The sequence below is a fragment of the Spinacia oleracea genome, chromosome 4, assembly GCF_020520425.1.
Source record: "Spinacia oleracea cultivar Varoflay chromosome 4, BTI_SOV_V1, whole genome shotgun sequence".
In the NCBI taxonomy this organism is placed as follows: Eukaryota; Viridiplantae; Streptophyta; class Magnoliopsida; order Caryophyllales; family Amaranthaceae; genus Spinacia; species Spinacia oleracea.
The window spans coordinates 25,990,475-26,006,502 of record NC_079490.1 but is presented as its reverse complement, the minus strand read 5'-3'; the positions used below and the strand labels follow the sequence as shown (position 1 = coordinate 26,006,502).

At 33.6% G+C, this 16,028-nt stretch overlaps 2 protein-coding genes across 2 annotated transcripts; both read left to right on the top strand.

Annotated features, from left to right (window-relative positions):
• The first annotated feature begins 895 nt into the window (after nucleotides 1-895).
• LOC110780835 (uncharacterized) lies at nucleotides 896-4,020 on the top strand. Its single transcript, XM_021985140.2, has 4 exons — nucleotides 896-1,314; nucleotides 1,717-2,125; nucleotides 2,603-2,718; nucleotides 3,151-4,020. The coding sequence occupies exons 1-4, from the start codon at nucleotides 1,177-1,179 to the stop codon at nucleotides 3,181-3,183; spliced, it is 696 nt and encodes a 231-aa protein (XP_021840832.2). The 5' UTR covers nucleotides 896-1,176; the 3' UTR covers nucleotides 3,184-4,020.
• A 4,594-nt stretch (nucleotides 4,021-8,614) lies between these two features.
• LOC130471405 (protein FAR1-RELATED SEQUENCE 5-like) lies at nucleotides 8,615-11,126 on the top strand. The gene is made up of 4 exons (XM_056841501.1): nucleotides 8,615-8,778; nucleotides 8,928-9,007; nucleotides 10,503-10,570; nucleotides 10,662-11,126. The coding sequence occupies exons 1-4, from the start codon at nucleotides 8,615-8,617 to the stop codon at nucleotides 11,124-11,126; spliced, it is 777 nt and encodes a 258-aa protein (XP_056697479.1).
• The last annotated feature ends 4,902 nt before the right edge of the window (nucleotides 11,127-16,028 follow it).

Here is a 16,028-nt window from a genome sequence, read left to right as displayed (position 1 = left end):
GTAAATAAGAATTTACAGAGGGTTGTATGGAAGCTTTTTAGATACCAATAAAAAGGTAATTAATAGTTTTGATGTAAGCGTCACAAAGATGACCTATATCGAAAGGAAAAATATATCTCTTAAACAGAGTGTCTCCAATAGGGATACTTTTGTGACAGATTTTCCAGAGGAAGATCTGGATCTTTTGTGGTAGATCTAGCTTCCAGATCCATCGATATTCCGACTGGGGTTGATTATCTGGGATATCGTGGGTTAGCCAGGTTGCTGATTTTACCGAGAAATCATATGAGCGCGTGCACCCATATGGGAGTATCGCGTATGTCAAGGAGAGGGATAAGGATTTGCTGGATATTTTGAACCATACTTTGGGGAATGACATTAAAGAGTTTGGGGATATCCCAATCATTTGAATAGAGAATGAAATCAAATACAACAAGCTAGATTTGTGTTTTCATTATTGATGTTTCTGTTGAGAAAAGTCAAGAGGTCGATTTGAATAGCCCAATTGTCGAGCCTGAAGTTTAGAGATTTTCCATTTTCAATTTTATCAATTGAATTCCCTTCTTAAGAAGCTCTCTTTACTTTAAGATATCGTACCAAATTTGTAAGTCTAATTGTTTTGGTTTGCATTCAAAAAATGAAGTGTTGGTAAGATATTTGTTTCTATTTATTGAAACTCATACCTACTTAAAAAAAAGGATCAAGTAAAGTATTAAGGTGTATTTAAATACATCCAAATGTGTCAAATATATGACTATGTGTGAATGTCCGATAAGTGACATGCACAAGTTACTTTAACATTGTCAATTAAATTAATTGTGTACGCAACCTAGACCAATATTTTTTTGGAACATCGTCACAGAACATGTGGAATATACAAGACCTCGAATGAACCTGAATTTACCTAAATTGTACACCAGACTGGATGATCCGACCCGCCCATGAACCCGTCCTGAATTGACCAGACGTCCAGACCGAAATCACACCAAAATGAATTTTCGATTGAGCCGATCAGAATGGACTCTTATACGTATTATTTAGTCTTTAGGCGGTGTCAGGAGGAAGATTAGCGCGAGAGTACATTTTACCGCTCAAAAACATATTTCAATCTCTTGTTCTCAGAAAAACACTCAACCAAAATCTGTGTTGTAAATTGCCTTGGAAGAGACGACGAACATGGAAGACGAAGAATATGGAAGACGATCTGGAGGGCACCCAGGTTCTGATTCAGAATCTGGAGAGAACTCTGATTCTGATGAGAACCCTAGGGAGCATTCTGAAATTGATGAGGAATCTGGAGAATCCGAATCTGTTGTAAGATTTTCTACTCAATCTCATTTCTTAGAATCTGGGTTTGTTATTTTTAATCCCATTTATTAATGGCTTATTGAGAAGATAAAGATAATGATTGTTCACTCAACTCGGGATACTGTAGAACAGCTGCTTGGTGAATTCTTTTTTGATTTTCTTTAATAACCTCTTGTATTATGAACTTGTTGTGTGCTCGATTTTCTGGGTTAATTGTACCTTCTTACCGACTTACTAATGGCGGGGTATGAGAAAGAAATTAATGCGTGTTAAATTCTTGATTATAATGTTGAAATTGATTTGAGGGGTTTTTATAATTAATTTAAAATTTTGAATACCATGATTCTACTGAAATTGAATTTGTACTCTTTGATTTGATTGTATTTGTAAAATTTCTGTGTCTTTCAGTTGAATCCTGTGGTTGTTGATGAAAATATTGGGTCAGTAGTAAAACACTTAAGGAAGAACCCCATTCTGATTGATAGAACTTCAAATGGAATTGAGCCTATGACGAAGAAACCCAGACATAGATATGCTGGCACTTCAAATAACAATACCCCTCCTGAAACCCATCTGAACCGTCCAACAAATCAGCAACCCCGTTTTCTTGGTCTGGAGATAAAGTTATGGTTCCCTTTGGTGATGTCCGCCCAACCATATCAGTTGCAGCCTCGTGTCATGGCCATTCTTTCAGAAAACCTGAGGCCGGTTCCTAGTTTTAACTATCGGTTGAGTGAACGACCTGCAACATGTACCAGGGCCATTGTACCAAGAAGCCAGAGGCCAATTTCTAATTTGGGCAATCAGGTTGGATCAGGTATGCTTAAGAACCTCAGTTGTTTGTGTAAGACTAGGACTTTGTTACTCAGATTCCACTATTTGTCATCGTTTGTTGTAGTTGCATATATAGGAGGTTGTATTTGCATATTATCAGTTTTTCTCATATGCTTTTTGCCTTCATGGGGCTGTTTAGAATTTGAAATCACGGTGTATCATCTTGATTTGGGATGGAGTTATCGAATAATAACTGAAGGTAACTTCTTTCTGTAAGTTTTTGTTTGGGAATCATGAAAAGTAAAAATTAATCTAAATGAACTAGCAAACCTATGCCTGACAAAAAATGTTAATGTCGTACCTCAAAGTGAGTGGACTGATATGTTTTCCTACATGTGTTTGATAACTCTAATGCTCTCTATTTTGAATCAATCTGTTGAATTGTTCCCTGCATTCCTAATTGCTTCTGATGATTTTGTACATATGTCACGAATCTGATTGTATTGGGTAAAATGTGTAGCTCGACAAGGGCAGCAAGTCCCTCCTCCTAGAGCCCCACCAGCAGCTGCTTCACTTCAGTCATCTCAACGAAGTGTGGGACAGTCATATGATGAGATTCTTCGGGAAAAAAAACATGTATGATTCTTATTCTTGACAGGCAAATTTCTTTTACAATTGGTTTAATTCTAAGAAATAATTTGAATATGGATCTATTGTTGGGAAAGATTTCCTTGAGTTTTTCTGACAAGATATATAGAGCATGTGGTATTGGTGCTGGACACTATTTCCTTGAATTACCTTTTATAATATGGGAGGCATCGAACATGAATCAATAACAGCAGATGTATATATGCTAGTAGAGATACATTGCCATAGGACACTTTAAATTATGGTACCATTGTAAAGCCACTTATGAACTCCGCTTCCATACCATTGATTTACTACCTTAGAGTTTTCAATAGTCGTTAGAAGTTTGATTTCCTGATTCCTGAATCAGATATGACCTAGTATAAAAAGTTTGCTGAGGAAAATCTTGTTTATATTACTTTTTGAATGTGCATTGTGCAGGGTAATATTCGGGCTAAATTAATGACTTGCTAGCTAGGATGGCTAACTCTAAAGGTTCCACTACAAAGCTGAAGGCTGATAGTCAGAAGCCATCAGAGGGACAAATTGCAAATGATGGCATAAGGCGTGATTCTGCTGGGAAGGCAACAGATATGGGAAAATCAGGAAAGCCTATTCCTTCAGTTGATGCAATTCCTTCTTCTACTGGTAATGTTCCGTCTGCAATAAAGGAAACCAGTTATCAAGATAGCAAAAACAAAGCAGAAAGTGTAAAGAGACAGAGTCCCACCTCAGGAGATAAGATAACTGCTGGTGACAAGTCAAAGGGGCCGATCATTACAGCTGCTGGTGAAGGGTTGTCTGCAAAAAATACAGACAGAAACAAGGAAACTACAGAAGCAGGTGAAAGACAAGATGAGAAGGAGAGTTCTAATTCTTCTCAAGCTGACAACACTCGAGAATTTAACAGACCGTGATCGTTTTTAGAAGATGATCATGACCAATTCACTGCTTGGAACCTTTATCTCTTTTTTCTGTTTTCTAGCTGAATTTCTACTGTCTCTAGCCGATTTCACACTGTTCGAGTACAGGATTTTTTTTTTTTGGAAAGCAGGATGGTTTCTTCTGCAATAAAAACATGGAGTGGTAATTTGGTAAATATAGGAGAGTATAAAGAGCAAGCAGTACATGAATTTTCTAGCATTTACCTTATATATACAGCAGCTAAATAGGTGTTATCCGAAATGTTTTGTACAGAATATTGAGCCTTTTTGTATGTAATTCGGAAACAAAAACAAACAAGAATGTAGATTGAATAATACATTTTTATAGCGTGTATGCAAAAAGCTACTAGTATTAAACTTGTACGCATTTGCTTTGTTCCTGTCCTTTCTTTCCTCGTGTTGTAGGTTAGTGAAAGCAATTTCTGCATTATGGTGCGTATGTAGTATGCTTAAGGAGGAGTAAGGAAGATACGGAGTATAGAGCTTTGTGAAATTGTGCAAGTGATTATTTTAATTAATTAAAATCATTGGCACACTAAACCTTTCACAATTTCCCATTTAGACATTATAACTCTCGGACTTTTTTAATGTCATGTCTATCTATTATCTATCTATTACTATATACTAAAAGAGACACCAGGAACGACACGTGTCAATTCCAGGTGCGATTTTTTCCCGCCAAAAATCACTTCCCCAAAATAAGTGTATCTGTTTTATTTTATTTTTATTTTCTACCTTTTTTTTATAAACTATCTATGTATGGAAACAAAATTCTGTTAATAAATTATTGCAACAATAGATACGGCGTAATAATAATTATTCTAAACTTGTAATATTTTAGTCAAATCGCTATATTAATAATGGAAAATATATCACTCAATATTTTAGTCAAATTACCACTTTAGCATTTTAAATATGCATATTAGATGAATACATTTAAACTAGTATGTTAAAAATGTTATAACTATGCAGTAGTTTGGAAGATATTCATTTAAATATTTTGTGAATTTTTTTTATTAAAATTCGTGCGTGCACGAGATCTAATCTAGTTTTGGATAAAAGTGAAAACATTATCAATAATAAACGTATTGCCCTTTTTGTCAAGTTTTTGAGGAACGAGTGGGGTTAATCAGCGGGTTTGGGTACGGGCTTAGCTTTAGTTTCTTTTTCTCGGCCTCATGTTCTGAGGTTTTTACCTGCGCAAATTTTTAGCTGTACCCCATCCAAACGAAGTCGTTTTGTGTTCTACCAATTCCCAAACCCTAAATCCCGTCGTCACAAATCCATCTTTCCAGATAGCAGCGAATGCAGTATATCTTCTCCGATCACGTAAATTCCCGAAATCCAAACCCTTTCTCATCACTGTCGAAGAAATCGAAAAAGGTAAGCTCAAACTTTTCTACCCATTATCTCAAAATAAAATCCTTATAGGACACCGTTGGATTTTGAATTTGTCCGATTGTTGGTTCTACACATTGAAGCTTATAAGCTTGTTCATCTTAGCCATTAACTCAGGAAGACCGGCATTATTTCATTTATGGACAATTAGGCATTACCTTTATGTGCAGTAGTACTAGTAATTAAGATTAAGGTGTAGAAACTTTGTTTTTGGTCCTATAAGTTTGTCAGTTTTTCACCTTCTCTACATTGATCAAAAATATTTGTAATGGTCTAAAGCCAGGATCAGTCCGCAAGCTAAACAAATTCTAAGAGAAGAGACTTCCAGGCTATTTACATTTTGCTCGTGAACAACCAACTCTATTTTTCTATAGGATGAAAGACAAAAAAGGAAATGACCGCAATTCAAAATATTGATAATTCCTTCAGATTCTCTCGATGTCAATCTGGCATTGTTTACATAAGTACGTGGACTTAATAGAACAAGAAAGAACAAAGAATACAAAAGGTATGAACAAATAAAACAAAAAGTATGAACATGCAATTTCATTATGAACATTAACCAGATGATTAATATGAACAAAAAAATAAACAAGAAATAACAAACAATTCAACAAAAAAGAACAAACAATATAAAAAAGAACGAAAAATTCCAGAAGAAAGAATTAACAATAAAACAATTATGAACAATTTTATGATAAATTTATAAAACAACACGAAAGAACAAACAATATAACAAGAAATAACAAACAATACAGGCGCGTTGTTTTGGGGGGGGGGGGGGGGTTGGTATAGCCAGAGCTGGTTGTACCCGTGTACATCAGTTAGGGGTTATTTTACCTGTACCTATTTCCTTATTAATTAATATATATCGATGGTTTGCGTTTAAAATATAAATCAACATATTTTGCATTGTTCAAATAAATTAAAAGTAAGATTTTTTTTTTATCAACATTAGTTAGTTGTTAAATTTCGTGCACGATACGAAACGTAAAGAATAAAAAGGGAGGAAGATAGTAATTCTTTTTCTAGATGGGGTCATCAGGGAGATTCATAGAGCAATCCACTTGGTTGTCTACCCAGCTGAGGTGGACAACCCATGTGGACATAAAAGAGATAGGTGGACAATCCAATAGACTATGTGTATGGAAGCATTTATTAAATTTGTATTCAATACAAAATCAGAAAATGATGTATCCAAAATAGAGATTGTTAATTTGCTTATACCAATACATCTCTATTCTATAAGGGAACTCCTAAGGTTAATTTAGTAATTTCACTTTTGGTATCCCCTTATGAAATAGAGTACAATGCCCATCACAATTTAATTAAATTAATTTAAAAACCAATTATGTTAGCAAACTAAACTGTACTAATTTAAAACAAGAAATAAATATTTCATTAACTTACACATTAATACATTATGTATACATCAAGCCTAAAAGTAAAAAAAGTCAACAAAGAATAATTAATGTTTGCACCAAATAGGATAGGAAAGCAAATCAAATGTCAAACAATCAAGGGTAAAACATAAATATGGTATATGTACCCTGGTGTATAATGCTCACTGTATATGCACCCTAATTTTTAATGAACATATAGTTCAAATATAAAAAATATATTATTCATACTCAAAGAACATATAGTTCAAATCTCAAGAACATACAATTCAAATATTTTACTTGTACATGTACATTGAATCATGCTTCATGTTCATTAGATGCTCAATGAATGTTCATGAGGATGCACAATGAGCACTGTGCACCCGGTGTATAATCCAAATTGCTATTAGAACGCCTTTAATCTCTCAATTTTGTCTATAAAAGTCAAAAAAAGATATAATAAAATAAAAAAAATTACAAAATTTATTACAATTGAAAATCAATGGAAATCTAAAATCATTCCCATTACTTTTTCCACTCAACTTAATGTAAACGTAATAATAGCCTAACAATTGAAAGAAAAATAAATAAATAAAACAAACATAATATCAAGTTCATCTCCAAAACATCCACCATCATTTCTCCTAAAGGTTGTAGTAGCGCAAACACTCGATATATGTAAGTATATTATTCTTCTGAATAAAAGCACATATTGATAAATCGGCAATGGAAAAAAAAAAAGCAGTGGATTTCTACCTAATTTGTTGTCTATAGTTTGTGTAGGGTGTTGACTGTTGAGGTGCAACTCCTAAAGAAATGTTTGTAATTAATTTTGTATCCCATATTGAACAAATTCATCATTTAAAAAAAAATTGTTTCTAGGTAGAATATAAAACACTTCTATTGATTTTTTGCAGGTTTTATAATTCGTCTTTGCAATCGATAGTCATCATCGAATAACTTTCAAAAGATAAGGTATGTTTTGTGTCGTTCCATTAAACAAAAAATTGTTGAAATTTGACTATGAATTTTTATTATAAGAAGTTCAATTTCGGATGTACACTTACAATCTCCGATCGATATAAGTATATGTAGGTTTTAATTTTGTCATTGCATACAATAACCATTGTCGAAAATTATGTCTAACAACACAATTTTAAGTTCGTTTTTATACTCTCGCACACATAGCGTGCATATGTAAGACTAGTATGTTTTGAATGGAGCAACCCAAGTCTTTGATTTGATTACATAATTCTTATTTTTTATTTTTAAGTAAAAAACTCTTAGGCTAGGTTACACAAAACAATCTTCTTCTTCTTTGATAGACCAAGATCAGCAAAACTCCTTCAATAGTCATGTTCGGTCGACTCGGTTAATCAAATTTCGTATCGTAGTCACGAATAAGGTATGTATCAAAATGTTATTCTCGTATATTTTTCTTCAATTTGGCAAATGCATTCATGTACAGTGATAAAGTAAGCTCCCCTTTATTTAAAATTAAAAATCGGAATACGATTGGACCTTCCTTCTTTTTGCATCTCGTCTTGCCTTAGTCTAGTTCTCCTTATCTTCTTTTCCATCTTTAGTAACAATGGTCCCACAAAAAATTAAAAAGTAAAAAAAATCATCATCAAGGATATATTTTGTGGAGGGGGATGGGAAGGCGGGGGAAGTAGTCTTTGGCTTTGTACGGTATTCAACTATTAGAGACAGACTAGGATAATTTTAGTTGTATCCTAGTTAAACACATAAGCCGTAGTAGTAGTTTAAACGCATAAACAGTAGTAGTAATTCCTAGTCCTAGTTGGAGTTGATCTACAAGTCTTATCTTGTACTATATATATTATTGCCATATCAATGATAACAGACACAACTTGAATGATATTTGTCAATCTCACATCAATAAGAAGATCTTAGAGGTTTGCTGTCAAATATATTTACATAAATAAGACTATTTGAATAAAACATAGGTTTGCTGTCAATTATATTTCTCAGTCAAGTATATTTACATAAATAAGACTATTTGAATATAACATAACTATTTATCAAAGATTGATATTCTTTTTTTTTATTTTTTTTTGACAAACAAGATTTGATAATTTGTGAGTAAAATTGAAGTCTTTTGTAGTATATATACAATATCCCAATTATATAGTTATTATTTATGCAGAAAAAATTACAATGGATAACAAAGACGGACAAGTTGACATAGTTGGAAAAATAGTGATTGATCTCAATATTGACTATCCTAGTGAATGTGATAGTTCTGAAAGTACAAATACAATCTTATGTATTGATTTGGAATCAGATGTGATGAGACATGCCATCAACGGAGATGATAATATGTGATAAAGATCTGATTGAAAGAAACGATGTGTCTATAGATGAGCCAACACTCGTATCAGTTGAAGTGTCATTAGCACCTCCAAGTATAAGCATGACATTTATATCTTATGATAGTGTAATATCTTATTCAATTCCACGAATTTGGAAGACAAAATGGGTTCGAGATGAAGATTAGAAGTACGGAAAATGGTAAAGATGTTGATTGTGGTAATAGCAATGATTCACAAGGTTGAGAGAGACATGTACAAAAGACGGAAAATGTACTCCTAGAGGGAAAGATCCATCAAAGCCATCACGTTCTCAGATTATCGGTTGTAAAGCTAAAATAACCGCCATGTTTGATAAGAATATTGGTGAATGGAAACTCACCACTGTGGTTTTGGACCATAATCATACCTTGGATCCCTTGAATTCAAGATTCATGTATAATTATCGATTCATTAGTCCACACAACAAAGACATTATAATCACTAATGAAAGGGTTGGAGTACCTATTAGTAGAAATTATGCCCACATTTGTTGTGCGTTATGGTGGATATGATTATGTTCCTTTATCCGAGAAAGATTGAAGAAATCTAGTAAGCAACCATAGACGTTTGTGTCTTCTAGTAGGAGATTTCGCTGCTATGGAGAAATATTTTCTAGAAATGCCTTCTAAAGACAATAATTTCTTCTATATGTATGAAATAGGTGATGATGGAAGTCTAAAAATATATTTTTTTTGGCTGACGGAAGGTGTAGATCTGCACATCGTGACTTTAGAGAATATATATCATTTGATACCACATACTTGAGGAATAAATACATGATTCCCTATTGCTCATTTATAGGCGTGAATATCACAACTAGTCAATGTTGCTTGGATGAGCTCTAATTTCAGGAAATGATACAAGGAAGTATGTTTGGTTGTTCAAGACATGCTAACATGTATGTCTGGAAAAGCTCCAAATTGTATCATTGCTGATCAATGCATGGCTATAGGTAACTTTCTTGCACTTTTATACTTGAATAATATTTTATTGATGAATATATTTTTAACAACTACCTTATTTTGGTTATTTGAGATCAAAGAACTAGTTGGGTGTTTTGTTTAAATGTTCGTTCATACTACTACAACGTAGATAATAATAATAATTTGTTTTACTATTTTTTTTCACTTAAAGAACAATTTCACCCTTCCTCTAGAGAAAAATATTGATATGCTATAAAAGATATGTTTTTCACATTACAAATTTATAACTGTATGCTCCGTCCAAAATAAGTTATTTAATTCTAACCTTAAACAATTAGAAGATCGAAAAAAACTGAGGAAATATACTGGTACGATGAAATGTTTGTGGCAATCCTTAGAGTATTAGAGTCAACAACATTACTATTGTCACTTTGTTTGACAACTACTGCATGTGCTAATCTGATGGAGATGCAAAAGCTGATTTTGTTAGCTACTTTGTACTTTACATACATGTTTTTCCTTATGTATATCCTGATTGTGTTATTTTCATAACTTTTTTTCTCGTGAGCATGATGTGAATTACACTCTTAATTATAGTTCTTTGTATTCACGTTAATACGAGTATTGATCGAGACTATTGGCTTTATTGTTATGATAATTTTCTCTAATGGTTGTTTATTTCATTTCTTGCTTTGGTTTTGATACTATTTGTTTATGTTAATAAAAATAGGTCCAGCTTTTTTTATATATATACTAATTTTTTAATTACAGGGAATGCAATTAAAGACGTTTTTCATGAGGCAAAATATCGATGGTGTATTTTCCATATTGTAAGAAATGTAAGGAAATATCTAAATGACAAATGAAAATATCGATGAAATTGGCAAGACATTATGGCGTGCTTTACATGACTCTCTTCATGTTGAATAGTTTGAAAAAATATGGGGAGAAATATTGGAGAAATATAAGTTGCAAAGCATCAATTTGTTTAATGATATGTTCAATCTAAGACATCGATGGGTTCCTGTGTATTTTAAGGATGATTTTTGCGCTGGAATGTCTAGCACCCAACGGATTGAAAGTATGAATAACTTTTTCAAAGCATTTGTGAATCTGAACACGTCTTTGAAAGATTTTGTTCATCAATATTGCCTTGCATTAGGTAAACGAGCGAATGATGAGGACAATGAAAATTTGCGATCAATTAATAAGCCAACGTTGCATTTCACTGAATATGTCAGTAAGGGTATGTTTCAACAGCTTTATACATCAAAGAAATTTGATAAGTTTCAAGATCAGAAGCGTTTAATGACATATACTAGTGCAAAAAAATTCCAAGATGATGAAGGAATTTGTGTGTACGATGTGGTTACAAAAAAGGATAAATGGCCTTGAAAACAATCTTTTTAAGTGACATTGGATCGAAATTCCTACGATGGGAGGTGTGAATGTAAACACTTTCAATTTGGGGTTTTTTGTGTTATCATGTGGTTCGAGTATATCACGAGGAAAATGTTGAGTGTGCTCCTGAGAAGTACATCCTATCTAAGTGAGAAATGATGTGGTGCTAAACGATACTATTGTTCCAGTTCCATATGGTATCCCTGATAAAAATCCGAAAGCGAAGTACATTTCTTTGTCTAAGGAAATTGAGGATTTTTCTTCTTTGGCAATCAAAGATGAAAAACCATATTCATTTCATATGGAATCTTTGTCTAAGTTGAGGTTGGAAGTGAAAGTATTGGCCGAAAGACGTCAAAAAGTACCCAGAAGTGTCAACACCATCAAAAAGTTTTATGGAAGACATTCCTCAAATAGAGAGAAAAATGACCTATAAGCGGATTTGGTGCAACAATAAGAAGTCATTAATTCAATAGATCAGAGAGGTAAAGGGAAAAACCAAGCAAGAGGAAAGGATATGAAAATGATCAACAAAGTGAGAGATACAAGAAGAATCATCATACATATAACTATAATATTGGGTATGGAGAAAGGTCACATGTATGATAAGGCATGATAAAAGAAACTGTATTTCATATATATTTACATTAACAATTCGTTATATGCATTTTATCTATAGTTGTTTTTTTTCCCAAGATCAATACCAAGAAAATAAAATAGAATATCCAATCATGCCAAACTATGTTGTTAGCTCTTCTAGAGCACAAGTAAGTTATTTTTTATGATAATTTATCGTTACGATAGCAATACAAAGAGGAAGAATTATCTTTGACATTTTTTTTGAATCAAGGTTGTTCGTTCAAACTATATACTGTTTACGAATAATATAGCCAATGCTCCTCGATTTAATGTGATATCGTGCACGCCAGTAAGTAACTTAAAAAATAAATATTACTTGTATGTTATATATTTTAATTATTATATAATTTAATCTCAACTTTATTTCTCATATGGACTGATGTATGGTTCACCGTCACAAACACAACCAAGTAAGTACTACCTCCTTTACAGACTCGTGGGTATTTATACATTGATTTCTGCTCGATTTTGGTGTAGTTTGAACAAGAAAAGCACGATGTTCGGCATATATCTCGAGAAGCTTCCCTAGAGGTTCATCTAAGGAAAAAGCATTCTCCAAAACAACGGTCTCACCCATCTCCATAAGATATTTCAAAAGATCTTTCACTTCCAGATTCAATCGGGCGTGGTTAGCTACAATACTTTCAAATTAAATAACGAATGCAACCCATTGGGAGAAATGGCAACGGAAAGTGAATGATTCATTTCCTACAAAGTAAAATTTCCGAAGTATGAGTTTTTTTTGTATAAGTTGTGGGATTGAGAGGGGAAGAAGTTGCAATTTATATGAAAACATTTAGGTAGAACCAGAAGGACATTTTGAAATTGTGATTATTTGTTCATCAATTTCTTCTTGGAACCAGTATACATGAATCTTGGTACCATACAAAATACCGAGAGAAATTTTTACCATTTTCCAAAAGACATTAATTACGAAAAGGAAGGAGATGAAGACAGCTCCAAGAGGTGGGAACAGGTTTAAATGATTTTTTATTTATTCAGCAGACCTTTAGGTGGGAAGATACGTAATCTAATTGAATTATTATTATTATTATTATTATTATTATTATTATTATTATTATTATTATTATTAATCATAATCATAATAATAATATTAATATTTATTATTATTATTATTTCCTTTTCAAATTCAAATTCAAAATATTTTTTTCCATAATAATATTCAATGAATATTATTTGCCAAAAAAAAGAATCAATGAATACGTCCATTTTTTCAAGTATTTCCAATCTCTTATTTGTAGCATACGTTGAATTAAAAATAAGAACCATCAACCAAATGCATGAATGTGATTGTTACCCTTATGTTCAAATAATAATAGGAGACAATAATTTTAATAATTTTCAGAAGATAATAGGAAATTATTTTTTTGACATAATACCAAGTTTTCGAGTTTTTTTTCTAAAAGAAGTATACAAACAAATATACGATATTTTAAGAAAGTAATGTTTGGAGAATAAGAAGTACAATTTAAAATTACATTACTCTTTGTGAGGTACGAGGGTATAAGATTATTTGGGGGGGGGGGGTTTAGGGTGTAAAGTTAGAAATTAGTTAAAAAAGTGTTAGGTTATGATACATATGAACAACATAAATCATGCGGAAAAACCTAGATGCCAGGATACATATTAATTGCACATAATCATATAAATAGTATAGAATGCATACACTTTGTAGCGTGCCCTCCCTAGCTACGCCCGAACCGAACAAGAACAAGTCTTTAGGACTCTAAGTGTCGTCCCTTCGTAGAAAGTCCACAGCACGTCCGGATCCGCCTTAAGATTGACCAACTAGAATCGCCCTTAAGGTACTATTATTTTCGGCTAATATGGGCAAGTAATATGACTGATTTTTCTGCTCAAAATCACATCTTTTATTGTATGAATACTTGTTGAAAAACTTGTGTTTAAATTTATGACCCTAGGCATATATTTATAGAACCATGGAAAAGGATTTCGAATCCTGTTAGAATAGTAATTAATTAATGAGAATCCTTTTAGAACTCTAAATAATTAATTCTATCCTTTAGGATTTAGGATTTAATCATAGCACGAATTCCGATAGCTTTAGGATTCGTATATCACGCACACGAGCACTGCACGAGCACCGAACAGCCCGCGCAAGCCTCGCGGCCCACGCGAGCTACACAGCTCGTAGCCCATGATGCGTAGCAGCCCACGATGTGCGCGCGCCATGCCTTGCTAGGCCTGGCGAGGCTTTGGCAGCGTGTGTTTGGGCGCTTGGCTTGTTGGGCGCGGGCCTGGCTTCGTGCTGGGCCTTCGTCTAGCAAGTCTCGTCCGATGCTAATTCGTACGACGCGCTTCCGATTAAATTCCCGATTCCGGAATTTATTTCCGATACGAACAATATTTAACATTTCCGATTCCGGAATTAATTTCCGTTTCGAACAAATATCTAATATTTCCGTTTCCGATAATATTTCCGATTCTGACAATATTTCCGTTTCCGGCAATATTTCCGATTTAGGCAATATTTCCATTTCCGATAATATTTTCCGATACGTACCATATTTCCGTTTCCGGCAACATCTACGACTTGAATAATATTTATATTTCCGATACGATCCATATTTCCGTTTCCGGCAATATCATCGTTTCCGGAGAATTCATTTCTTGCCTTTGACGATCTCAGCTCCCATTGAAACCAAGATCCGTCGATTCCGAATATCCATAGATGGAGTATTTAATGTCATTAAATACTTGATCCGTTTACGTACTATTTGTGTGACCCTACGGGTTCAGTCAAGAGTAAGCTGTGGATTAATATCATTAATTCCACTTGAACTGAAGCGGCCTCTAGCTAGGCATTCAGCTCACTTGATCTCACTGAATTATTAACTTGTTAATTAATACTGAACCGCATTTATTAGACTTAACATTAAATGCATACTTGGACCAAGGGCATTATTTCCTTCAGTCTCCCACTTGTCCTTAGGGACAAGTGTGCATTTCTTAATTCCTTTGTCACTCGATGCTTGCTCTTGAACATAAGGTAAGAGTTGTCATCCTTATTATGTCCAGAGGTGTTTCTCGGTTTCAGAGTTCAACTAATCAAATAAAACAGATAATCATAGCCTATGATTCATCTGAGCACGGCCATGCATTTTACAGTTTCTAGCTCTCCGAGTGGCCTTGTACAACTTTCAGCATCTCATCCCGATTTATAGGAGGACAATCCCAATCTTGCGATCTTGAGATTAGACTTCGTTTGATAGGTGATTATCTTTGCGTTGCCTTTATAGCCTCCTTTTACGGTGCGACGGTTGACAACGTCAAAGTAAGCAGTTCTCAAACAAGTAGTCTCAAATCACTCAGGTATTGAGGATTAGTGTCTAATAATTTTAATGAAATTTACTGATGACAAATTTTCATCTCTTACAGTAATGTTTCATGGGTCTGTCCGATACTAGTCTTCCCAAAGTAAGTATCTATGCAAATGATTATGACATTGCCATGTCCACATAGTTCAAGAAACAGAAGTACTAGTCATCTTGCATTGTAGTCGTCTAACGTTTTCTATGCGTACATCTTTATAGAAAACTCCGATCAGGGACCATTTTCACCTTTTGACATTCAAGTTCACTTGATAGACATTTCTTAGTCACAGGACTGGTCCTGACAGTCTATCTTGAATATATCGTCAAATTGAAGGGACTCCTCATTTAATACTAAACCAAGATTAAATGGAATATGAAAATACATTTCATATATGATAAATGTTCAACCCTAATGTTTTACAACCATGGGCCTCAAACCCATCTTTAAAACAATTCATGGAATTCAAAGCTATGCTTGATTTCCAGTGCTACAATGTGAGTGTTGCCTCTCATTTGTTGCATAGGTTTAGTTATCATGCTTTGCCAATCTTAGTATCCTTTTCAGCGAATGTTCTTTGAAATAGGATGATAAGATCTTTTGAGTTTGTTTATTATGTGATCTAGTCTTTCTTACTTCGATAGTGGTTCTGCGCATTTTGCAATGAAGAACCATCAAGGCAGCAGACATGTGATCACCCAAGTTCAGTGAAGAACTCTATATCATAAACAATCATGTTTCATTGCTTCTTAGGCAATAAGTACTTTTACTTCAACTGTATAGGTTGCTAGTGATGCTTTGTTTGGATTTATTTATCCAAGCAGTTCACGGATATGTGGAAGACTTTCCATCTGTATCTCAGAACATAGAAATTAATATTTTAATTTCCCACGCAACAACTCA

Bases quoted from the DNA above. Each gene is read 5' to 3' on its own strand.
- LOC110780835 (XM_021985140.2), top strand. From the start codon at position 1,177: ATGGAAGACGAAGAATATGGAAGACGATCTGGAGGGCACCCAGGTTCT. The intron at 2,126-2,602 runs GTATGCTTAAGA...TAAAATGTGTAG, and splicing joins GGGCAATCAGGTTGGATCAG to CTCGACAAGGGCAGCAAGTC. The intron at 2,719-3,150 runs GTATGATTCTTA...TGCATTGTGCAG, and splicing joins TTCTTCGGGAAAAAAAACAT to GGTAATATTCGGGCTAAATT.
- LOC130471405 (XM_056841501.1), top strand. From the start codon at position 8,615: ATGGATAACAAAGACGGACAAGTTGACATAGTTGGAAAAATAGTGATT. The intron at 9,008-10,502 runs GTTGAGAGAGAC...TTTTAATTACAG, and splicing joins TAATAGCAATGATTCACAAG to GGAATGCAATTAAAGACGTT. The intron at 10,571-10,661 runs GTAAGGAAATAT...CATGTTGAATAG, and splicing joins TTTTCCATATTGTAAGAAAT to TTTGAAAAAATATGGGGAGA.